Source organism: Lethenteron reissneri, chromosome 35 (genome assembly GCF_015708825.2).
Source record: "Lethenteron reissneri isolate LAM-NWPU_2019-01 chromosome 35, ASM1570882v1, whole genome shotgun sequence".
Lineage (NCBI taxonomy): Eukaryota > Metazoa > Chordata > Hyperoartia > Petromyzontiformes > Petromyzontidae > Lethenteron > Lethenteron reissneri.
The window spans coordinates 6,959,575-6,985,024 of record NC_083813.1 but is presented as its reverse complement, the minus strand read 5'-3'; the positions used below and the strand labels follow the sequence as shown (position 1 = coordinate 6,985,024).

Genomic DNA, 25,450 nt, shown 5'->3' with positions numbered 1-25,450 from the left:
AGACAAACGTTTCGACACACATCAATAAAAGGGTAAAAGGTTGCAGCTCTGCAATTATGTGTTCATGCCACTGCTGGCAGAAGAGTGCCTCCGCTAACAATGAGAAGAATTTCAACTTGTAAAGTGCGGTTTTCACTCGCTCTCGACGAGATATAATGAATCAGGGGCACGAGGAACCACAGACAAGAGGGAAGGTAGCCAGGCAGTTAGCCGATGCCAACAATTGCCCCAAACTACGTGGTACTCTATATAGTGAGATGCGCTAAGCCAATCAATGATTGATTGTTTACACGTGGGAGGAAACCCGAGCTGCCGGGGAAAACGCAACACATGCGAAAAGACAACACTGTCCCATACAGGTGGAACAGATGGAGATTGGTCCACATTTTGCGGTAGTGTGGCACGTTGATGCCCACGGGAAGGGAGTTTCAAAACATTTGTGATCCACAACCCTCACTGTCCCCACAGCACCATTGGAACCTCATTTGCCAGTAAAAAATATAAAAAAAAAATTTTACCGTTCTAACTGGCAACAAAACTGACACCTTTTTTACAAGGAGTCATGTTTGAGTTGTGCGCCTTTTGGCGTCATCTGGTCCAACCCATGTGAGACTAGGCTCTAAGAAAAGCTGTCTCGGGTGTGGACCAATCAACTTCAAGGACAGTGCATATATTATCAGAGTTATGTTTTATGTTTGCATTATGGCTGCAGGTATTGTGGTCTATGCAAACATGACTCCTTGTAAAAAAGGTGTCAGTTTTGTTGCCAGATAGAAGGGTAAAAAAACAATTATCATGTCCCCACAGCGCTTGATTACAGCCGTGCGCCACCCCCCTTTACCCGCAAGAGAGCTCCCTTGAGTGTAAAGGGCCTACACTTCCACGCTGGCCAAACATCTTTGAAGAAGTTGCACCAACACTTTGGCTCACCACACACACCTTGCCAATCATCTAAGGTGCACCCAGTTGTACTCCTGGGTAGATATGAGGCAGGGGGAATAAGAAACTTGCCCATGAATACTCTTATTATTTTATTTTACCAGGTAATGCCCACTGAGCTATTAGCTCTTTATCAGAAGCGACCTGGCCACAAATGATAGCTCAAAGAAATGGCTTATCATGTGGAAATTTAGATCAGCCAAATACTCTAAACGCATGTTTCTAAATGAAAAAAATCTACACGACCACGGAGAGAACATGCAAACTCCAAATATACGGGCGTCAGGGCCGGGATGAAACCCACGACCTCTTGCACACCAGGCGAGGTAGTTAATATCTCACCATCATTGTTTCAACTACGTGCTAACCATGACACCTCGGCATCATCCCCAAATGTAGTAAACATTATAAAGATATAGACATGATACAATGTCCCAATATTGACCTGAAATAGGCCTTCAGCTATTTTGCCTTTTTGCTGCGAACCTTGAACTCCTGAGGTTTGATGTCTTCAAAGCGTCCGGCGATTGAAGTACCTGCAGCATTGACGAGCATGTCCACCGGCCCAAGTTTCTCTTGAGCCTGGATACCAAGAGCATTAAAAAACAGCATGCCTGGTATAGCGTACCATGGTCAAACACTATTTTTTACACTATGGTTCAGTAACCTACGATGCTAAAGTGATGTATGCAGTCCAACAAAAACATTGCCCAACTTAAGTCTGGAGGCTATATTCGTGTGAGCCCATGTTAGTCTATGGATCCATTAATAATGTCTGTAGGTTCTATGTAAATCTATGGGTTTATGTACAATTCTGGCCCCTATACAAGTCTGTGGGATCTATGTTAGCTATTGGGTTTTATGTAAGTCTCTGGTTATTATATCAAGTTATCAGAACCATGTCGATGAGTCCAATGCACATATACGGATCTATTTAAGCAAGTATAACATATACCTTATGGGCTCTACTATAGTCAGTCATGTTATAACGCTGTGTAATCTCAGCACATGCGTGCTAATTTATGTCAGAATGTGACCACAGCTCACCTGTTTAATGACACTTTCAACTTGGTTGAAGTCATTTGACACATCCACCGAGATGCACAGCACTGCCTTAACGTTTAAAAACCACAAACACACAAAATCTGTATTAGACAAGTATGTACAGAATATCATACCAGAAAACATTGATTCGCTGCACTAATATTTCTTTAGAGCTGCGTTTTTTGTTTAGTTTGTTGTTCTTACCTCCGCACCTCCTATTAGCACGGTTTGCTAAGTCCGGTGCGAAATAAGTTCATCATACTAACACCACTCTTTAACCAAATTTAAAATATAAATAAACTATGAAACCATTGCAACGTTCAATATTATATTCTTGAGGAACACCTCATACCTGGCTTTCATTCACAACGTGCTCTTCAGCCTCCCTCTTCGCCTGCAGAAGCTTCGTCTGCAGAAAAAGCAAGACAACGTTGTCACGCACGTTACTCACGAAACGTTTGTTTGTGTAACTGGTAGCCGCTGAACGTACGGAGCAATACACTTCACATCATACACCTTCATAATGGAAAAACGAGGGAAAATATGCCACGCGGTAGCTTAGGCTTGCCACAGTGCCGTATGTACGGTGCATTGTTACTAACGTCCTGCTATGAAAGGTTCTCGACTTTCTGAACCAGTAAATGGTTACCGGCTTACCACTTGTCACTGAACAACCCTAATGTGTACATTAAGGGCTGGAAACCAAGCAGTGCTGATATTAATTTAAGGATTTACATTGATATGGTGTTTAAATGCCTCAGCAACTCAATGTGCATCAAACCACATCTTATCTCAACAATTTCAATGGCCATCTGCAGTCTAGTCAGGGGGATCCCCCAAACTACAAAGTGGAAATTGTCCCCCTGTGTGACATGAGGTGTGCAGAGAAATAGCCTGCAAATGAGCATGAAATCTGGCAGAAGATGGCAATGTTGCTATGTGGTTTGTCACAATTAAGCAATTTGTGAGTAATTAATCAAAAATGTCTAATGTGGACCATGACTGGAGGCACACACTGTCCACTCTTCTTTTCAAATAACATCACTGGCACCTTTAGATTCCATTGTGAGACATAATGACTTTACACACTTCCACAAAACAGGTTTTTTTGGTTTCGATCTCGTAAATATAAACGTGTCGTGAAACCCGACAGCACCCGACACAGCCAATTAGTAAGGTTTGTCACGTAAAACAGAAAATACCAATTCGTTACTAGTACAGCACACCGGTGTGTTTGAGAGAAAATCCACAACATTTACTATCGCGAAAGCCTACGTGTCAAACTGACACACTTCCAGTACAACCCAGGGGCGGTCGCCGGACTTGAGCCACAAACCCTTTGAAAAAGCGTCAACCACGCTTCGAATCGGCCACGTCACCGATCAAGCTGAGGATCAACGACAACTGACAACACCGCGTGTGGGTTTTCACCTCGTTCCTGGCCACCAGAGTAACACAGGCTCCTTGTCGGACACACTCGATGGCGATGGCTTTCCCAATGCCACTAGATCCACCAGTCACCTGCAAATGGACACATTGTCAAAAGATTCACTTGTTAGCTTGTTTGGGCTGCTGAAGCGAGAGGTATGAACCATGAAGATCGGCAATAGATCAGCACTAGGTGCTCACAATACCAATACAAATAGCAATATCCGACATTCGCCACTAAGTGACGGTGACGTCACCATGGCGCCTGTGCCAGGCCAGGTGCACTTCGAGGCCACGTGAAGTGGCCTCAATGTGCAGGAGGTCTCGGGACAGACCCAGCAGGTGCCATGGGTTGCCTGACTGAGATGACTGGTAGATGCACCAGCTGTACCCCACTCCTGTGCCAACTTACTGAATTTTAGCTGCCCGGCGCTCCGCCCATTGTTGTGAGCGTCACTCCTCTGCCCTCCGTTGTCGCTGGAGGGCGATTCTCTCCAACTGCCCAGTAGTATATATATTCTTGGTTCTTTCGGTAAAGTCACGTAGATATAAAACAAAAATCTAAAGCAAAAAACCCACGACGTTTCGATCGCAACACAAGCGGTCTTCTTCAGGTGGAGAGAAAAAATGGTAGTGTCCTTCACAGGCCTCCTCCATAGAGGCCGATCTTGAGACCGCTGGTACCAGTCGTCGGCAAGTTCACTCAGCTCCACATCCTCCCGTACTGTATTTGTCCATCTCTTCTCCAGCACATGTTGTGCCCGTTTAGCCCCCTCTATGCAGTCAAACAGAAGCTGCTTGGGCATGCCGTAGCTGGGCATGTGGGCTACATGACCCAGCCAATGCCTGCCAGAGGAGCTCACTGACAAGAATGTGTCCAGATCTTTCAAGGATTTGTGAGCTCCTCCCACAATTCAGCCTGGTTAAACCCAGGATGGATCGTAGGCATGCCAGCCTGAATGTTTCTAACTGGTGCAGATGTTCCATTTGAAGGGTCTCCGTTTCACAAGCATAAAGGGAGGGCCTGGCTGTGGCCGAGAAGACCCGAAGAATCATGTAGAGCAACCGACCAGGTCATTTTCACACAGCATTGGGCAGCCAATGAAAAGATAATGCCGCCCGGCTGATTCGGAGTGAGACCTCTGCTGTCAAACCAGAGCTGGTCATAAGCACACTGCCCTGGCATGGGAAACTCTCCACTCTCTCCACAACCGCTCCATCACCAATGGGGAGCTTAGGGGGTGGAGTGTTTGATGGCAAAAATTCCCCGGGCAGGTGCTCAGTTTTGATGGGGCTGATGATAAGACCCCGCCTCTAAGTGGCACACTCCAGGTTTAGCAGCAGCGCCTCCTACTCTTCTGAGTGAGCAGCAACCACCAGATCATCAGCATACATAACATGGTTGACCAATAGGGAACCAATCCCTCGACCGCACCCGGGCACTGATCAGCCTCCCGTTGTATCTGTACCAGATGGGAATTCCTCCGGTACAGCCATGGAAAGCTTCTCGAACTACGTGGTCAAAGATGATGTTAAACAATGTGGGAGCCAGACGACATCTCTGTCGCATCCTAAGGTGAACAGGGAATGGCTCCGACTCCTGGCCATATAACTTTACCCAGGCTTCTATATTGTTATTTGTATTGTGTTTCCACCACGATGGAAAACACAAACCACGGTGGAAAACACAATACAAATCACACGCATACATACCTGCAATACATTATGTTAGGCAGCACCTATTAAGTCAACATGCACAACATAACAAGGTTGCGAGACACCCACCACATCCTGGCACAATTGTCTTCCCACTACAACTTACTAGGGGGTCCAAAAAATGTTGGCGTTGTTTCATTTATGTAACCGGGAGATGAAATAAACACTGAGCGACAAGAAAAAGCATTGCCTCTTTTGCAAGGGTGACCCTAGGTTACATGTTCACTACACCTTTGAATTATGGGCAAAGTGTACAAGAAAAATGCCAAGCGGTATTTGAGCACCGCAGGCCAAAGCCACATGACCACCGCCATAACGGTGGGGGTGGGTCAGGAAGAAGAGTTGAGCGGAGGGTACGGAAGCTGCAACAGCAGCAGCATTACAAGCGCAGGTTGATGGGCAGACAGAGAGAAAAAGAGAGATAAAAGACGGGGGGGGGGGGGGGCAGAGGGAGAGAGAAAGCGAGAGACAGCGTGCAAGAGACAGCAAGACCGACAAGAAGAATCACGAGAACTGAGGGAGAAATCAGGGAGATATAAACAGAGAGACGAAGGGCGATGATGAGAGGCAGAACGAGATGGAGGCAGAGATAGACAGAGGGAGCAACAGAGACAAAGGGACAGATACACACAGAGACAGAGGCAAGCAGAGACGTAGTGTGTGACTTCTCAGTTAATTTGTTGAAAAAGTCGAATAAAAATAATTATTTGGCTTTACATTCACATTTAGAGAATACTTAGTGAAGGTATTTGGCATTTAGGATAAAAGTGATTTTTGGTACACGACCTACAAATTAGACCACATCATAAAGATTTCTTTGAGGCCAAGACCACAACACAGAAACCCACCCCCCCCCCCCCCCCCGTCAGATTTGCCCCCTTAAATGCACAGCGGAAAACAAGGCAAAAAAACACAAAGCACGTAAAGTATTTTTGTGTCCGGTTTTGACTTCATGTGCAGAGTTAAATTACTTTAAAGTCTACACAAATACTTCTAGACAAGAGTGTTTCTTACACGTCGTACTTTTATCATCATATTCAAGCCTCAGGGGTGTTTTCTGTTTTGCTAAAGATTCGTTTTTTTATCATAAACAAACAAAACTGCATTACTTCAGTTCATTGAACTCGGCAACCAACGACTGAAAATTCTGATAAGACTAAAGTCTAAACTACATACTTTTATCTATTTGTTTGCATAAAAACAAACAAAACTGTTCTTAACTAAAACGGAAGTATAACGGCTGGCTGCAAGATAACAGGAAAAACTGTTTTTGTGAACTAAACACAGCGTGATTAAAAACTCAATAGCACATCGGTGATGTTGTAGTATAATTACTATTCATATGCACATTTTTAAATAGTATTTAATATTTTTTAAGCTACCCATTTTTTTAATTCAAGATTCCTAACATTTTTTTTTACAAATTCAAATTGAAAACAAATAAAAAATGTTTACAGTGGTTTAACTGCACGTGTATGTTTTTATGGGACAAAACGTTCACATCAACATCACCGTAACGTGTTGTATTTGAATTGGTTGCACAGCAGAAGCAATATTCCGAGTGAAAGGTCGAGCACCAACAAATCGTATCCACAAGTGCACACGCACGTTTGCAGCATTTTTTTTTAACACGTAGGCTTTCGCGACCAATATTATTCATAATAAACTTTTTGGGTTAGATCGCGTTATTTATAAATGTGTCGTAACCCTCCACCACCCGACACGGCCAATCAGCAAAAAAGTGTCACGTTGACAAAAGACAAATAGTTCACTGCTTTAGCCCACCGGTGTGTTGAAGAGTGAATCCACAACATTTACAATTTTTTAGTACGTTTCGCTGGTAATTGCATCCAGCATCATTGGACAATTCGCCAGAATGGCCAGTGAAACGTCGTACTCAAAAAATGTAAATGTTGTGGTTTCACTCTTCAACACACAGGTGGGCTAAAGTAGTGAACTATTTGTATTTTTTCAACGTGACACTTTTTGCTGATTGGCCGTGTCGGGTGAAGGGTTACGACACATTTATGAATAACGCGATCTAACCCAAAAACTTAATTATGAGCATTTTTTCTACTTTGCAAAGCAGATTATGGAAAGCTCGCAAGGGTTATCATCAGAGGATTAGGCATCTTTTATTTCTGTTTAAGTTGTAATGCAGCAATTACCATATGGTCTCATGCCACCACACTCCCCAAATCGCTACCAAACACCAAATTCTTACAATGTACAGTAGTACACTTAGATTTACATCGGATTGAAGTAACTAATAAAATCAGAAAACTGGGGGCATTGAAAGACGTACGGTTTGTTTTTTAAATAGTGATGCTATCGCTCCAATTCTTTAAAGATTAAAACTTAACCAACCTTTACCATACAACCACGTCAATGATAGGCCAACTTATTCTTTCGTACGGCTGATGTAGCTGCAGAACAACAACTACAATTTCACATTCAGGTGGTCAAGCCAAAACTGATGTGCTTGCTCGGCATTTCGATGCCAAATCGACCACTGAAACATGTACCGCGTAATGCTGTTCTTCATTGAAATTCCACATTTTTGCTACTCCGGCTGGCGTTTATTGAAAACATGTGCACACAGTATGGTACAACAGTGCATCTATTGTTTGAAAGAAAATCACCACCCAAATGCTCATCACATGATGTCAGTGTTGTATTTTCTCATCAGTTATTGGTCGTGGAACTCGCATACACAATTGTATAAAATATGAGTACGGAATGGCTATATTTAGTCGTTATAAGCGTTTTATTTAAACGAAGAGTTACATATTATCTCCAAAAATGTATCAATTAAGGTTAAATTTCGATTTAAAGCTTTCGTGACTGCAGGGATTCATCTTCTTGGTTCTTTCGGTAAAGTCACGTAGAAGGAAAATAATAAAAATAAAACATAATAAAATCATTCTCACGACGTTTCGGCCACAACGCAAGCAGCCGTCTTCAGGTGGAGAACAGGTCTGTCGAGACGGCTGCTTGCGTTGTGGCCGAAACGTCGTGAGAATTATTTTATGTTTGATTTTTATTATTTTATTATTTTCCTTCTACGTGACTTTACCGAAAGAACCAAGAAGATAAATCAAGGTTGTTTGGCCATATTTCACCAATGTTCGGGGCCAGCGCCAATTCTTATGCCACTCGCCACTCATGTGAGCTGCGGCTGGGAATGCAAGTGAGGTCAGAAAGTTCACAGTGCAGTGTGCCACTTTGTCACGATTGCGTTTGTTTTCATAAAAAAAAAGGTCTCACGTCACATTTGTGCTGCAGGCCAATTTTAATAATCGTTTTATTTTGATAGTAAAATTATAAGGCATCAACACCACATGCACTCAATGTGCGAGTGGACATGGTTAGTTGTACAGCACTATCTGCATGCTACACCTTGGCTTAACATGTTAGTTTCATATTCTTTGGGTCTTTCGGTAAAGTCACGCAGGCAGAAAAATAATGAAATGAAAAAAAAATCACGACGTTTCGATCGCAACACAAGCAATCGTCTTCAGGTGGAAAAAAATAGAGCAGGCGGACTGCTGAGGCAGGAAGAAATACAGCGAGAGAGCTACTGCAGCCAAAGGTTATACTGGTAGGAACCTCCTGGTTACACCAGCCCACAGGGGATTATTGTGTCCGTCGTGCAGGGAGGGGCTGGGTGGGGAGGGTGGGGAGGGACAGGGTGGGGAGGGTGGGGAGGGACAGGGTGGGGAGGGGCTGGGTGGGGAGGGAGGGGCTGGGTGGGGAGGGGAGGGTGGGGAGGGGCTGGGTGGGGAGGAGCTGGGTGGGGAGGGTGGGGAGGGGCTGGGTGGGGAGGGTGGGGAGGGGCTGGGTGGGGGCTGGGAGGGGTGGGGCTGGGTGGGGGGTGGGAGGGGTGGGGCTGGGTGGGGAGGGGCTGGTCACCCCGTGGTGCCCTTATAAAACTCAACGTTGAACCTACTCACGCCGGCTTGTGCCCGCCCTCACAGTCGGCCATATTTGCGGAATACACCACGCCGCCGTTGACCCTGGCCATTGACCGAGCAACCCAACGTTCCTACCAGCTCCCTCCGCAGGAATGTGTTTAATGTTTGAAGTGGGCGGGGCTAGAGATGGAATTTGCAAGTAAATGTAAGATCGCAGAGCTAGGAATACCTCGGCTAATCATGTCTGCATTCACCACAATACTTGTGGTCAGAATGCAAACTAAAATGAAGGCGATCGGTATTATATGGGTGTCGCGGTATCTCTCCAGAGAAGTGAGCGGCTCGATCAGATGAGCCCTCCTGTCTCGGAGTCTGTTAAAAGATCTAATGGTTGTGTGGAAACCCTCCCCGGAGAGGTGGTTACATCTTGACTTAAAGCTTTCGTGACTGCAGGAATTCATATTCTTTGGGAAACGTCGTGATTTTTTCAATCATTTTATAATTTTTATATCTGCGTGACTTTAACGCTAGTTAACACTGTGTAACACTAACAGTCTCACCACCATACGAGCTAGTTAACACACTAGTTAACACTGTGTAACACTAACAGTCTCACCACCACACGTGCTAGTTAACACACTAGTTAACACTGTGTAACACTAACAGTCTCACCACCATACGAGCTAGTTAACACACTAGTTAACACTGTGTAACACTAACAGTCTCACCACCATACGAGCTAGTTAACACACTAGTTAACACTGTGTAACACTAACAGTCTCACCACCACACGTGCTAGTTAACACTGTGTAACACTAACAGTCTCACCACCATACGAGCTAGTTAACACACTAGTTAACACTGTGTAACACTAACAGTCTCACCACCACACGTGCTAGTTAACACTGTGTAACACTAACAGTCTCACCACCACACGTGCTAGTTAACACTGTGTAACACTAACAGTCTCAGCACCACACGAGCTAGTTAACACACTAGTTAACACTGTGTAACACTAACAGTCGCACCACCACACGAGCTAGTTAACACTGTGTAACACTAACAGTCTCACCACCACACGTGCTAGTTAACACTGTGCAACACTAACAGTCTCACCACCACACGTGCTAGTTAACACTGTGTAACACTAACAGTCTCACCACCACACGTGCTAGTTAACACTGTGCAACACTAACAGTCTCACCACCACACGTGCTAGTTAACACTGTGCAACACTAACAGTCTCACCACCACACGTGCTAGTTAACACACTAGTTAACACTGTGTAACACTAACAGTCTCACCACCACACGTGCTAGTTAACACTGTGTAACACTAACAGTCTCACCACCACACGAGCTAGTTAACATTGTGTAACACTAACAGTCTCACCACCACACGAGCTAGTTAACACACTAGTTAACACTGTGTAACACTAACAGTCTCACCACCACACGTGCTAGTTAACACTGTGCAACACTAACAGTCTCACCACCACACGTGCTAGTTAACACTGTGCAACACTAACAGTCTCATCACCACACGTGCTAGTTAACACTGTGTAACACTAACAGTCTCACCACCACACGTGGTAGTTAACACTGTGTAACACTAACAGTCTCACCACCACACGTGCTAGTTAACACTGTGTAACACTAACATTCTCACCACCACACGTGCTAGCTAATACACTAGTTAACACTGTGCAACACTAACAGTCTCACCACACGTGCTAGTTAACACTGTGTAACACTAACAGTCTCACCACCACACGTGCTAGTTAACACTGTGTAACACTAACAGTCTCACCACCACACGTGCTAGTTAACACTGTGCAACACTAACAGTCTCACCACCACACGTGCTAGTTAACACTGTGTAACACTAACAGTCTCACCACCACACGTGCTAGTTAACACACTAGTTAACACTGTGTAACACTAACAGTCTCACCACCACACGAGCTAGTTAACACTGTGCAACACTAACAGTCTCACCACCACACGTGCTAGTTAACACTGTGTAACACTAACAGTCTCACCACCACACGTGCTAGTTAACACACTAGTTAACACTGTGTAACACTAACAGTCTCACCACCACACGTGCTAGTTAACACACTAGTTAACACTGTGTAACACTAACAGTCTCACCACCACACGTGCTAGTTAACACTGTGTAACACTAACAGTCTCACCACCACACGTGCTAGTTAACACACTAGTTAACACTGTGTAACACTAACAGTCTCACCACCACACGTGCTAGTTAACACTGTGTAACACTAACAGTCTCACCACCACACGTGCTAGTTAACACACTAGTTAACACTGTGTAACACTAACAGTCTCACCACCACACGTGCTAGTTAACACTGTGTAACACTAACAGTCTCACCACCACACGTGCTAGTTAACACTGTGTAACACTAACAGTCTCACCACCACACGTGCTAGTTAACACACTAGTTAAGTGTGTAACACTAACAGTCTCACCGCCACACGAGCTAGTTAACACTGTGTAACACTAACAGTCTCACCACCACACGTGCTAGTTAACACTGTGCAACACTAACAGTCTCACCACCACACGTGCTAGTTAACACTGTGTAACACTAACAGTCTCACCACCACACGTGCTAGTTAACACTGTGCAACACTAACAGTCTCACCACCACACGTGCTAGTTAACACTGTGCAACACTAACAGTCTCACCACCACACGTGCTAGTTAACACTGTGTAACACTAACAGTCTCACCACCACACGTGCTAGTTAACACTGTGCAACACTAACAGTCTCACCACCACACGTGCTAGTTAACACTGTGTAACACTAACAGTCTCACCACCACACGTGCTAGTTAACACTGTGTAACACTAACAGTCTCACCACCACACGTGCTAGTTAACACTGTGTAACACTAACAGTCTCACCACCACACGTGCTAGTTAACACTGTGTAACACTAACAGTCTCACCACCACACGTACTAGTTAACACACTAGTTAAGTGTGTAACACTAACAGTCTCACCACCACACGAGCTCCTTATCAAGCGAGATGAGAGTTATCTAAACAGTAATTCGTGTTAACGAATGCTGACTCGCCTCAAACCCACACCAGCCCTAATGTCCTTATATTAGACTAATATTTGACGTGTGTATTCGTGTAGTATTTTGCTCTAATGCTGGGTCTCAACCGTGACATGCAATCCATTAATTCGTGTTAACCATTGCTGATTAGCATAGCCTCACCATCACACGAGTTTAACGTAATTGCATGAGTTACAAAGTGCATTGCTGTGAGTTTTCACAGCTGATGATGATTGCTTGTGTTGCAATCGAAAAGTCGTGAGAATTTTATTGTTTTACATTTTTCTTATTTCATTATTTCCCTTCTACGTGACTTTACCGAAAGAACCAAGCATATGAATCGATGCAGTCACGAAAGCTTTAAATCAAAGTATATCGCTGTAGTTAAACCACTCTAACGCTGGCTCTCACACGTGGTGTTAGCAAACGCTGTTAACTCTACAGCATTCCATTAATTCGCGTTAACTCATGCTGCTTAGCAGAGCCTTCACTACCACCAGCAGCAGAAGCAAGTTAATGAGAAGTGTACTTTGTGTCGTTGTGTTACTCTGATGCTGGGGAGGGGAGGGGGTCTCACCACCACATGAGCGCCTTACGTTCTTATGCAGTTAACTCAACAGCATGACATGAATTCGTGTTGACTCATAGCTTCCACCACCACCAAGCCGAGCTCTCGCCTAACCGTACAAGTGTACTCGTTGTCAGTGTTACTTTGATGCTGGAAGGTGGTAGTGGTGGGGGGGGGGGTCAAAACCACATGAGCGCCTTAAGTTCGTATGCAGTAAACTCAGCATCATCCCATCAATTCGTGTTGACTCATAGCCTCTACCACCACCACCAGCCGAGCTCTCGCCTAACCGTACAAGTGTACTCGTTGTCAGTGTTACTTTGATGCTGGAAGGTGGTGGTGGGGGGGGTCTCACCACCACATGAGCGCCTTAAGTTCGTATGCAATTAACTCGGCATCATCCCATGAATTCGTGTTGACTCATAGCCTCTACCACCACCGCCAGCCGAGCTCTCGCCTAACCGTACACGCATACTCGGTGCCGTTGTGTTACTTTGATGCTCGAAGAGGGAGGAGGAGGTAGTGGAGGTGGTGGTGGTGGTGGTGGAGGGGGGTCTCTCACCACCACATGAGCGCCGCTGAGCCCCAGCCGCGCGGGGCTGACGAGGGGAGACAGCATGTACAGCAGCAGCACGAATGCCACCACGAACGCCACCGCCACCAGCAGCATTACCGACTGGAGTGACACGACGCCTAACATCGATGGGTTTTGTTGCTTTTAAATAGATAGATGCGGTGACGACAACACCACAAAACAACCGCCCCCCTCCCCACACACACAATTAGCGACGATTCAATGTGTTTAATTCTCTCTGTCTCTGCTACCCACTGGACCAGGGAAATGTTGACAGACGTGGGAGGACGCTCGCTCGCTTCCGGGTTCAAAGGGCACGGGAGGAGGGGGAGGGGCGGCGGGGGGTGTCGTGATCGGATGCCAAGCAATGGGAGAGCGCTCAATCCCATTGCAGTGAGTGGAGAGAAAGACACACACTCAGCTAAAACTCATGAACACTGTTTTTTGTTCATTAGCTTTTACCATACTTCTTTCGGTGAAGTCACGTAAGCTTCAAATCAAGATTAGATTTTACCAGGCAAGGCCCCGCTTTTGTGGTGGCGAGAATTTGTGAGGGTTACGCAGTGTTCAACTTTTTGCGGAAGCGAAACTAATGAACACTGTTTTTTGTTCATTAGATTTTACCATACTTCTTTGGGCGAAGTCACGTAAGCTTCAAATCAAGATTAGATTTCACCAGGCAAGGCCACACTTTTGTGGTGGCGAGACTTTGTGAGGGTTACACAGTGTTCAACTTTTTGCGGCAGCGACTGGGTTATCGCAAATGATAGCTCGACGATTCTAGATTTGAAGCTTTCGTGACTGCAACAGGGGCGGTTTCTTCATTAGGGCGATTGGGCGACGCACCACCAATCTCATTCAACCACAGTCACGCTAGCCGTTACTGTGCCTCTGGATATAGTCCAATCAGCGTCATGTCACGTTCTGTGGAGTACCGCCTCTTTTTGGGCGATTTCACTCCGGCTGAGAATCGCCCCGAGTGGCCCCATAGACTTACATTCAAAGATGTTTTTTTTCGAACGGCGGGCGCTGCAATGCATTCTCTATGGCTTCCGGGAGGGCTCGCACTAACGTGCTTACGTCATCATACGTAAGCACGTTTCAGTCAACAATATTATTTGTCGCCACCTAGTGGAATCTTTAATAAAAGAAACTGAGTGGATTGTAATAATAGTGAGTATAGAAACAAACAAGATGTATTGTTAAGAGTCACTTTATTTTTCTTTAATATTAAAGAAGTGAAGTTGCCTTTACATGCTTAAGCTGTTAATTTATCCATTGCATGGGTGGACCTTATCCTTATCAATCATCCAGACATTTGCCCCCCCTGAGAGATTTTGCAGGAGCCGCCACTGGACTGCAAGGATTCATACTCTTAGTTCTTTCGGTAAAGTCACGTAGGTAAAAAATGAAATTAAAATTAATAAAAATGTAATTTTTTAACCTACGTGACTTTACCGAAAGAACTAAGAGTATAGCTCAACGAATTGGCTTATCACCACGTGAACATTTTATAGTAGCCTAATACTCCGAACGGCATGTTGCAAAATGTGGAGGGGAAAAAAACGGAGGTTAAGGAGAGAAATCCACGCGACCACGGGGACAGAAAGAGAGAGACACGCAAACTACAAATATACAGGCATCAGGATCGGAATCGAACCCACGACCTCCTGTATAACACGCAAGGTAGTTAACATCTTGCTAGCATTTGATGAAGTGTCAAATTTGATTTGAACTCGTGTATTGAGAATCTAACTCTCAGCTTTAGTTGTTGTGGACGGGGGGGGGGGGGGGGGTATTGCGGATCCTGTTATTCGAAGAAGACCTGATGTAGGCAATGATGAGAAGGAAACTGGCACTATTTGGACACTTGTAGGATGGACAACAGGAACATTAAAAGTGTATCTGTTCGGCAAAATGGAAAGAAACGTAAAGAGAGGAAGAGCTAACAGAGAATGGATTGACGACATAAGAGGTTGGTGCCAGAAGATGTGCACTACTTGAGTAGATTGGCACCAGACAGAGGAAAGTGGGCACAAAAACCTACGGGTTACCTGCTAATGGATCGTGGTGATGATGATGTCTGAGAGTTTATCCGCATTTCTACTCGACCTATCTGTGGTGGGAAAAATATTTGCGGATAATAGTATGAATTTGCCTTTCAACTCTTATCAATAAAAAAGTATAATAGAAGTAATTGTGCAATGAAATATTGGGAAAATTGCGGATATTGAAAACATAAGGCCACTAAAAAAATTGAGTTTCCAGACTCAATAGTTCCCGTGGTTAATAGTATAAGCACATAATTATTCTGTAATCGATTCATTTAAATTACTAAGCTCGTGATACATGCATTAAATCACGTGTGAACGATTAAATGTTATTACGTTTGAGTGTGTTGTATGTAACGAGTTCACGTGACCCCTCCAGGCCCTCGCAGCGTTTTACTAGAATCAGTTTTGTCACACAAAGCTTCAGTTTGAACTGCATGCGTTACCTCCCAACCCACACCCCGCCCCCCACACTCACCATGCTCCCCCCCCTCCTTCCCCCACAACTATATAATTCCTCATAGGACCTCCTTTGCCAGTACCAAAATATGAGAATAGGTTTTCCCCTTTGTTCTGGTAACAAAACAGGTGTCAGAGCTGTCTCTGGTGTGGACCAATCAGTTTCAAAGACAATGCATATATTATCAGAGTATGTTTTTTGTTTTTTGCATTCTGACCACAAGCATTGTGGTTAATGCAGATATGGTTCCTTGTAAAAGGTTTCAGTTTGGTGTTTTAACATCTTAACACCTGTTTTGTTGCCAGAAAAAGGGGAAAACCTATTCTCATATATAATTCCTCGTCACAGCCATCTCTTATACAAACTTAAGCGGTTGTGCTTTCGCTGCGTTGTCCCAACCTGAAGACGGATGCTTGTGTTGCACCTCAAAACTTTGCGCAAGAGCGCAGAAGTGTGGTTACCACATCTACACCTCGATATAAGGATCGGAACAGGTGGACGAATAACAAACTAAACACAAAAAGCAGTTCTAAATAAGCGAGTTTTCAATTTCTAAAGAAATGAGAGAATGCTCGAACCAATACGAAGCCATGACCGACAAGAGCATCAGTGCAGAGGACCCTTACCAGTAACACAGCAGTGGGGAGAGAGGGCAAAGCGTGCAAACTCCGTGCATGGGCACGATAACGCATTCACACTCAGCCCTGCCGGTCGCTGACGCTGAGCTACCCTCCTCCAGGCTGCACGCACGGGCTTGTGTCCTTTGTTGGCCTTGCCTGACGCATGCAGCTGTCAATGACACTTCAACCTTCCGCCACACGGAGATACTGAAAAGGATCGTCGGCATAAGCTGCCCAAGCCCGGCCATGGGCCTCAGCGAGTGAAAACTTTCGATCGCAACGCAAGCAATCATCATCTTCTGCCTGATGATGATTGCTTGCGTTGCTATCGAAACGTCGTGATCTATTTTTTCTACCTACGTGACTTTACCTAAAGAACCAAAGAGTATGCCATACATACATTACCTCGTTCGAGTGCAACATTGTCCTGTGCTGTAGAGTGGAACAGTGAATGTTTCCAGGTAGAAATCCAAGTACCAAAGTAATTTACTGTCCCTCATTCGAGTTCAACACAACTGGTACTGCAGAGTGACACAGGATTCTGGGCCCAGGCCAAGGCCATAGCTATGTAGTCAACATTGGGGGGGACCAAATCTTCGAGGGGGTCTGGGGTTCCCCCCCCCCCCCGAAAAAAAAAATCTAAATTTCAAAACGAATATCCTGCCATTATCTGCCTAAAATATGAAAAAATTCACTAACACATGGGATGGACTTTTAATTATTTTTTTTACAATAATGTCTAATAGTGTATTGTATTACATTGCTCTTTTTTTTACCTTTTCTTGTTTAATTGTATGTAATGGCAGAGATTAGGGATTCATAAAGTACAACCATAACCTCAATCATATAAACAGAAATCGATGCATTGTTACATGAAGACAAGTCCAGATATTGTGGCCAAGGTTTAGCAAATTGTTGTTTTTATTTACATAGCATCGCAATATATTTTTTTACAAATATGTATAGCAATATATTGGGGGGGATATTCTTAGGTTTTTTTTCGGTAAAGTCACGTAGATAAAAATTTTAAATTAATAAAAGTAAAATAAAAATAAAATAAAAATCACGACGTTTCGGAGGCAACACAAGCTTCCGTCTTCAGGTGGAACTGTCACAGCACGATAGCTGTATCAAGGGGGGGTGGGGGGATATTTTGAGCATATTTGAATATTGAAGGGGATGCGTCCCCTCCAATATATATTATAATTACGGCCTTGGCCCAGGCAGAGTTTCGAGTGTTACTTATTGAGTCCAAGTGCAACAATCCCAACGCCTGGCAGGGAAGAGCAAGAGGTCGTACGCTCTGCTCAAGCAAGAGTTCCCAGCCGGGACGATACAATGCTGGCGATCGAATACACGCCAAACCCTTTTCAGGGAGCAATGTCTGTGATTTCGAGACGACAGTCGTATTCTCGGCATCTGGAAGTGGGACCATACACACTCGTCCCTGAGTCTCTGCGGCGTCGAGCCTTTGGGTAGGGGCCGTCCATAAATGACGTCACGCACCTGGGGGGGGGGGGGTCAGACATTTGTGACGATGTGTGACGAAGGGGGGCGGGGGGGGGGTTTAGAAATGTGACGTCACATAAAAATGCGCAACTTTAAATAAATATAGACAACACGTTCTACTTAATTAAATAGACTTTTTAATAAATGTTTTCTCCTACAACATCAGAGTGCAGCGCCACATTAAATACGCACTACAATGACAATAGTTTAAAGCGATTTGAAGCATGTTTTATTTTTTGGGGGGGGGGGGGAGAGCAGAGCTTTGTGACGTCATATTTGAGGGGGGGGTCTGACTTTTTGTGACGTCGTGTGACGAAGAGGGGGGGGGGGGGTCAAAAATCGTCAAAAATCGCGTGACGTCATTTATGGACGGCCCCTTACGTGTCTCGTGTTTCCATGAACGGGTTCTCGTTGCATTATGTTGTTTTGTGGTTGCGAACTGAGGAGTGGTTTGCCTGAGTGGTGGGGTGGTGGGGATTAGGTGGGCCTGGTGAGTGGACGGGCCCCTCATCCGAGTAACGTGTTCGAGGGCTCAGACAGACCGTGCGTCACAATTAACCTTTTGCTTACGCGCGAGAAGCGTGAATTGTGACGTCATATAATAGGCGTGTATTGATTGGTCGAGTGGCCAATTAACGGAGATGTAAAAAACACAGACACACAAACAGCTTGAATTTGACTTTATTTCACCCCATTTCAAAACCTTATATCACGATACTGTATTTAGAATGATGTAAGATACTGAATATATTTTTAAACACAAGCGGTTTTAGTTTTTTGGTATATTCTAGATTTGAAGCTTTCGTGACTGCAAGGATTCATATTCTTAGGTTTTTTCGGTAAAGTCACGTAGGTAAAACATTAAAATTAATAAAAGTAAAATAAAATAAAAATCACGACGTTTCGGAGGCAACACAAGCTTCCGTCTTCAGGTGGAACCGTCACAGCCACGACAGCTGTATCAAGTAAATGAGAGATTGCAGTATACTTAAAGAGATACAATATATGATAGAGTGTTGAGTTTTAGGAAAACTATCTTACATTCGTTTAAATGTGTTGTGTTGAGTGTTATGATTCAACAAAAAAAGGCAAGCATTGTTAAACTCACAAATAAGAATACATACTTTACATGTGCATGCTATATTGTGATAAATACTGTATAGTCATTAAAATATAAGACAAATCAGTTATATTTTCACTTGCCTTGAGTCCTGAAGCTGGCTTGTTTGGCGTTAGGGAAGCAATCCCCACAATTGTCCCGATATCTATAAACACACGGGGGCACAGGCAAACACGCAACAACGATCCCCCGTATAGCCTCAACAGACTGTTAGGGCAAGTGCTGTTAGCGAGCACCTACGAAGGCTGGCACTGTGTCATACGAGAGGGTGGGTGGCCAGAACCACGCCTGACCCCCCGTTGACTCCCCAGTGGCGATGTTTAATTGAGGCTGATTCGACCTAGGGGAGGCCTAGGACCCATTCAGATAATCGTCATTGGTGTTGGTCGTGTCCGGGAATCGAACTTGGGTCGCTGACTTTACTGCCCCCCCACCACCCTACACACACACACACAGGTCACGCAGTCGCACACACACACATGAAAGAGCTCCTGTTCGTACGTCGGATGGTTAGAACAATATATATCTTGTCTGAGTGGTGGGGTTGGTCGTTCGTAAGTGCGGGTATTCGTAAGTTCCGGTGTCCATAAGTCGGTGGCTGTCGATACTGTGCTCCAGATAAACACACACACACACTTTATTCTAGATTTGAAGCTTTCGTGACTACAAGGATTCATACTCTTAGTTGTTTCGGTAAAGTCACGTAGGTAAAATTAATAAAAATAAAACAATAAAAATCACGACGTTTCGGAGGCAACACAAGCTGAAGACGGAAGCTTGTGTTGCCTCCGAAACGTCGTGATTTTTATTGTTTTATTTTTTATTAATTTTACCTACGTGACTTTACCGAAAGAACTAAGAGTACACACACACTTCCAACGCGTAGGCACAAGGTGGCAGTGTAAGATTGTCCTCACAATACAGGGCATTGGCGGTACTGTACTTAATTGTCATTCCTTTGGGACCAGATTATTGCTTGTAATATATTAAGTGCATCTTAAAAAAGAAAGAAAATTGGCTCTTTAATAGGTTACATCGCTTACAATAACACACACATTTCAAATATATTATACATGTAATTAGATAACAATGTGGGCAAGCCTTCATTAGTAAGTAATGCTGGCAGCGAATAATGAATATCATTATCGGTGTTGTAAACCACACCTACATTTCAACAGCCCTCATAATTATACTTTAAACACCTGCTTTAAATAGAAACAACTGGCGTCAACGATGTAAATCGCTTAAATGATTATACTTTACGGTTAAATTAAACGTTTGTTCAATTTCCAACAAAAACAACGTTAACAATGAGAACGCTACATGTATGATTCGACTAATGGGGATTTAACATGCAAATCTAGCCTCACAGATGACCCATAATAACATGCTCTCTAACATAGTACACACATTGCGCATTCAATGGACAGAATGATCACTCTTGCGCTGCAAATGGTTGGTGTAGCTCCCAACCATGACTATTCAATCATCACCATTTTGTCAGAAATCAATTACACAGTTCCCTGGCAGGCCCAGAGGGACGTACGAATATTTATACCTGGCATTGTTGCATTGCTTAAGAAATGTGAACGAATGCGGTTGGGTGAGAAAGTACTATTCATGGCGAAAGTTGTGGGCTCACCTGTAATAAAGGAGGTTGCCGCATGCCTTTAAGCGATCAGCAAGAGGTGCCATAAAACACTTGGGTGTGTGGGTAATGGAGGGCATTAAGCTATTCCGGGTAATGACTGTAAGGTGGAGTCGTGGGCGGGGAAACACTTAAATGAACAACTGGAAAACCTGCAGAGGCTGTCAGAGTACTTTGTAACTATACTCATTTAAAAAGATGAATATTAACTCATTAATTGCTTTCGAATGAGTCCCCTATACAATTCCCTGCAAAGGACAGTTTCCTAAAGATCTTGCAATGATGGGGCCATCGTGATAACATTGTCACCTCTCCTGGTTTTCCCAAAATTGTCCCATTTTTTTTTTCCCTGGAAATTAAAAGTTCTAGTTTTTAAAAAATAATTTGTGTAGTAATAATATAGCCAGTGCTTAATTTCACATGAAACAGTCGAGAACATTTTGCAGGTAATTATTTCCCATGCCACATCCATCTCGCTTTATTTTGTCCCCACGATACGGTAATACACCAATTTACGTCTCCCCCTTTAACGTCGTTTCACAAATGCGTCGCCACTTAATTAACACCACTGTCGGATTTGCGTCGTGCTCAACCCGCACTTAAGTCGCTGACAGCAGCATCGTCCCTCCTCGTCGTTCTCCGTCGCCTCTCAACCTTCGCCTCCACCACCACCTACCTCCTGTAAATCGCTTCGATTGACGTCGTTTCGATATTAATTCTAGATTTGAAGCTTTCGTGACTGCTAGGATTCATATTCTTAGGTTTTTTTCTGTAAAGTCACGTAGGTAAAACATTGAAATTAATAAAAGTAAAATAAAATAAAAATCCCGACGTTTCGGAGGCAACACAAGCTTCCGTCTTCGGGTGGAACGACTGCTGCATCAAGTAACTTACTTGATGCAGCTGTGACGGTTCCACCTGAAGACGGAAGCTTGTGTTTCCTCCGAAACGTCGTGATTTTTATTTTATTTTTATTTGACTTTTATTAATTTTAATTTTTTACCGACGTGACTTTACCGAAAAAACCTAAGAATATGTTATTTCGATATTCGTCGTCGCGCCTTTCAGGAACACATCTCCGACGTAAATCGGGGTATTGCTGTACTGCAGTGGTGCGTGAGGTCATCGGATATTACTACGTAGGATTATTGTTTTTATGGATAGTCATACCTCAAACTGTAGTCCTAGTGCCTAATGCTGATAAGCCCTACTTCAGCGAGGCTCCCCCAGTCTTGCAGAAAATATCGAGTTAGAAATTAAGCCGTGAATACACCACTCAAGATATTGCATTTACACACAGTCATCTCCTCTGCCGGTGTTGTAAAATATTCCTCTTCCCATGATAGATTCCGTTTTTCTTTTTGTACGCATCTCAGAGGTGGCAACCCGACATAGTGCAGCTTTTTCTTATCAGCTGACTGGATCCAGAAAGCTGCAGAGGGGGCGGGCCTCATTAGTTAGGTTAGGGTGGAACGGAATTAATGCAGGATGCTATCAATAGGACGTGCCATTGATTTTGCGAAATGGAGTTCATCTCTTCAAAAAAATTACACACTCTTGTACTCTATTGCATGGCAACAGTGCGGGCTGTCATCGTTTTCACGAAACCTATCTGTTCACCATCATTACCCGTTGCCACACAAACACCCTTCAGTGTGATGGTGTGTACACAGCCACACGTTCACTGGAGGTTCCAGACCATTCAACCTGTCACTGGCACTGAAGGTCACCGAAACGCAGCCCCCATTGCAACACCGTCACTGACATTTACATGTGTCCGGAAACCATTCATTTGCGTTCTGAAGGGCGTTATTACTCGGCGATGATAACCGGCATTCATAAACTGTCAACGTTTTCGTTGGAACAGACTCTGCGGTACCGTTATGTTCTTGAAATCGCATGGGGTACACCGTTCGGCTGAACAGGAAATAGTTTTTTAAATGCGTTTCATTTTACTTTGGAAAAATATTGTGGGATAGTACATTGTCTGCTGAGAGCAGGGGATGGCAAAGGTCGCTTCTTCAGAGGTCGCCCACATCCAACGCTGCAAGACATTACAGCAGAGTGGTGCTGATGTGTGCCAATTGAAATGTATGTTAAGGAACTATGCATGTATGTCATTGGTCCAAACAGGCTCACACACTTAAAAAAAACGTCAAAACATTTGTCAATAACAAAAAGTATATAATAGGTGATGCTTCGGGCAATGTCCCTTGTTCACAGTACATAGAGGCTAGAGAGGGTAAATACTCCTTTTAAGACAGTCTTATTGTTTGCTGTGCTTGGCCACTACTGTCAGCCCAGCCGCATTACCAAAATAATTTGCATAAATACTTGAACCATCCATCATAAGCACATACTGCCCTAAACCCAAATACGGTACGTTATATGTTAGTTCCGAATGGCAAGGTCGTCCATCAACATGGTACAATCAGCATTAAAGAATAATATATATTACAAGGGTAGTAGCATGCATCTTATACAAAAAACATGTTCGGTGTAAAACAGCACTGAGGTAGTAGGTACCGATTGTAACAAAAAAAAACAATTGTTAACTTAAAATCTGCAAAAGCAGGGCGATCAATTTCACGTACAGGGAAAGGGAATATGTGGTCCTAAAGTGATTTAAAGTGGTGGGAATATATAATATGTGTCGGATATATAACAAGATAATGTTTCAAATAAAGGTCTTTACGAATGCAGGAGGACTATTACCCAATTTTGGCTTATATATTATTACAATGAAAAAAGGTCTCAAGGTATTTTTCAGTCTGTGACTACAGCATATAATCAGTTGTAAGTGGGACACTGTGTGGAACGTATTCTGCTCTGAACTCACTCTGATACGGCTTACATCGGAGGTTAAAACACTCTCAAAACATTATTTTTCTGAGTTCAGAAGGTTTTTTTTCTACTGATCAGCCAATAATTCGTAAGGAAATGGTTCCTGAACTAATACAATTGCAGGTATGTATAGAACGTGAGCGGTATCTTGCCAATTAGCCCATGACCCACGATGTGCCCAATCTCGTTAGACCTCTGAAGTTAAGCATCGTTGAGTGTAGATAAGCGCTTGAATTGGTGACCGCCATAAATAAAACAACAGGCGTTATAGGCTGCTGCAGGGCTCGGTTCTGGGAACAAAAGGGCCGCACAGGAAAAACACCCTGTCGCACAGTAAAATCGACTGTACCATGCTCCCACTTCTTTGCTTCCCACCTTAACCAACCCAAGCTTGACCCACGAAGTCGTCCGATCAATTCATCCTCACGGCACGCATGCCGTAGGAAGAAGGCCCTGATACAGCAGTGGAATGACACGATTGCTGAACGTGTACGTAAGAGAAAGTTATTTATTTGGAGATCTGCTGATATGCTCCGAGTTATACCTTACCATCAGATACTTTGACCCAAGAGTTATTTTGCAGTCTCTTCGTGTTTGCAGTCCTCATAAGCGGGGTTTTGTAGGTCGCTGCCCTGTGGGCTACAACACAGGCATTAGCTCAGGGGCACATTATCTGGCTCTATAAAACAGCACCATTTCACTCACTCTGGGTTCCCTGTTCTCACTGACGCTGGCGATGTAACCTTTCGACCAAAGGATTTGATTTTATTCCACTTTATTTACAATACTTTTCCCCCCCCCTCTCTGCTTGCTATCTGTGCTGAAATCCATTATGACATTTCAGCAGGGTGCTCCGTGGCAGTCAGTTGTTTTATTTTGGTCATCCACTCCTTCAAGTCTGGTCTATTGGTCCTCTAAAGGATCGTTTTTCGGATGGGAATTACGCATACTTTTTACGCGCTTCCTCTTATACAAGGAAGCTACTGGAGTTGTGCATTTTATAATCTATATTGAAAACTTGTTTCTTGAGAACTGCTCCTTGTGTTGAGTTTGTCATCCTTCCCCCATGTTCGCCACGTGCGGTGCGAAAGAAGTTCCTTGTAACGATCTTTGTCCCGGAGGAAAATTCGAGTGCCGCAAAAATTCCTGCGCGATTCAAAATTCCTGCGCGAGAACACGCGGCGCGTGACGCTCCTTCTCTTCTGCGAGCCGAGCGATCAACCGGCGACACTCCGCGTCGACCGCTCAGTAGCTCCGAGCCAATCAGCGGCCACGCCCCTGCCCGTTAGTCTTGAACGCTATTTGGTGTTCTTCTTGGTTCTTTCGGTAAAGTCACGTAGAATGGAAATAATAAAATAATAAAATAAAACATCATAAAATAATTCTCACGACGTTTCGGCCACAACGGAAGTTTTATTTTATTATTTTATTTTTCCCTTCTACGTGACTTTACCGAAAAAACCAAGAAGATGAATCCCTGCAGTCACGAAAGCTTTAAATCGAAACGCTATTCGGTGGTTAATGTTACACAAACTCTGACAGGATGCACTGGTGAGTACATCAATTGTTGTATTTTTTTTTAAATGTCATTATCATTAAAAGTCATTATTGTTTTACTTATAAAACGCTGTAATGCATTTATCACGTGTACAGTAACATTGTTAAGCCTATTTCCGATACGTCAATAAAGCCCTCATATTTGACTCATAGATTAATAATAATAAAAAATGTGTTCTCGGTAACGCATCTCCATTGGAACCGTGTTATAATCACCTCCTATAGTGCTGTTTCGTTCACTGCCCCGTTTACCAAGAACTCATCCTGAGCGCTATAAGAGTTTTGTCTGTATATTAATGATTTCCAAAAAGGCCGAAATGATGGTATTAGTCACGTGCTGAAACAGTCAACAGGTGGGCTGCATGA

At 43.9% G+C, this 25,450-nt stretch overlaps 1 protein-coding gene across 1 annotated transcript in view; it reads right to left on the bottom strand.

Annotated features, from left to right (window-relative positions):
* KDSR (3-ketodihydrosphingosine reductase) overlaps window positions 1–13,566 on the bottom strand; it is a 28,489-nt gene extending 14,923 nt beyond the window's left edge. The window contains exons 1-5 of the mRNA XM_061565666.1: window positions 13,264–13,566; window positions 3,415–3,504; window positions 2,336–2,392; window positions 1,987–2,052; window positions 1,426–1,521 (exon numbers count right to left, since the gene is read on the bottom strand). Coding sequence (XP_061421650.1) covers window positions 1,426–1,521; window positions 1,987–2,052; window positions 2,336–2,392; window positions 3,415–3,504; window positions 13,264–13,401 — 447 coding nt within the window. The 5' untranslated portion in view covers window positions 13,402–13,566. The remainder of the gene's footprint in view (window positions 1–1,425; window positions 1,522–1,986; window positions 2,053–2,335; window positions 2,393–3,414; window positions 3,505–13,263) is intronic.
* Window positions 13,567–25,450: the final 11,884 nt, after the last annotated feature.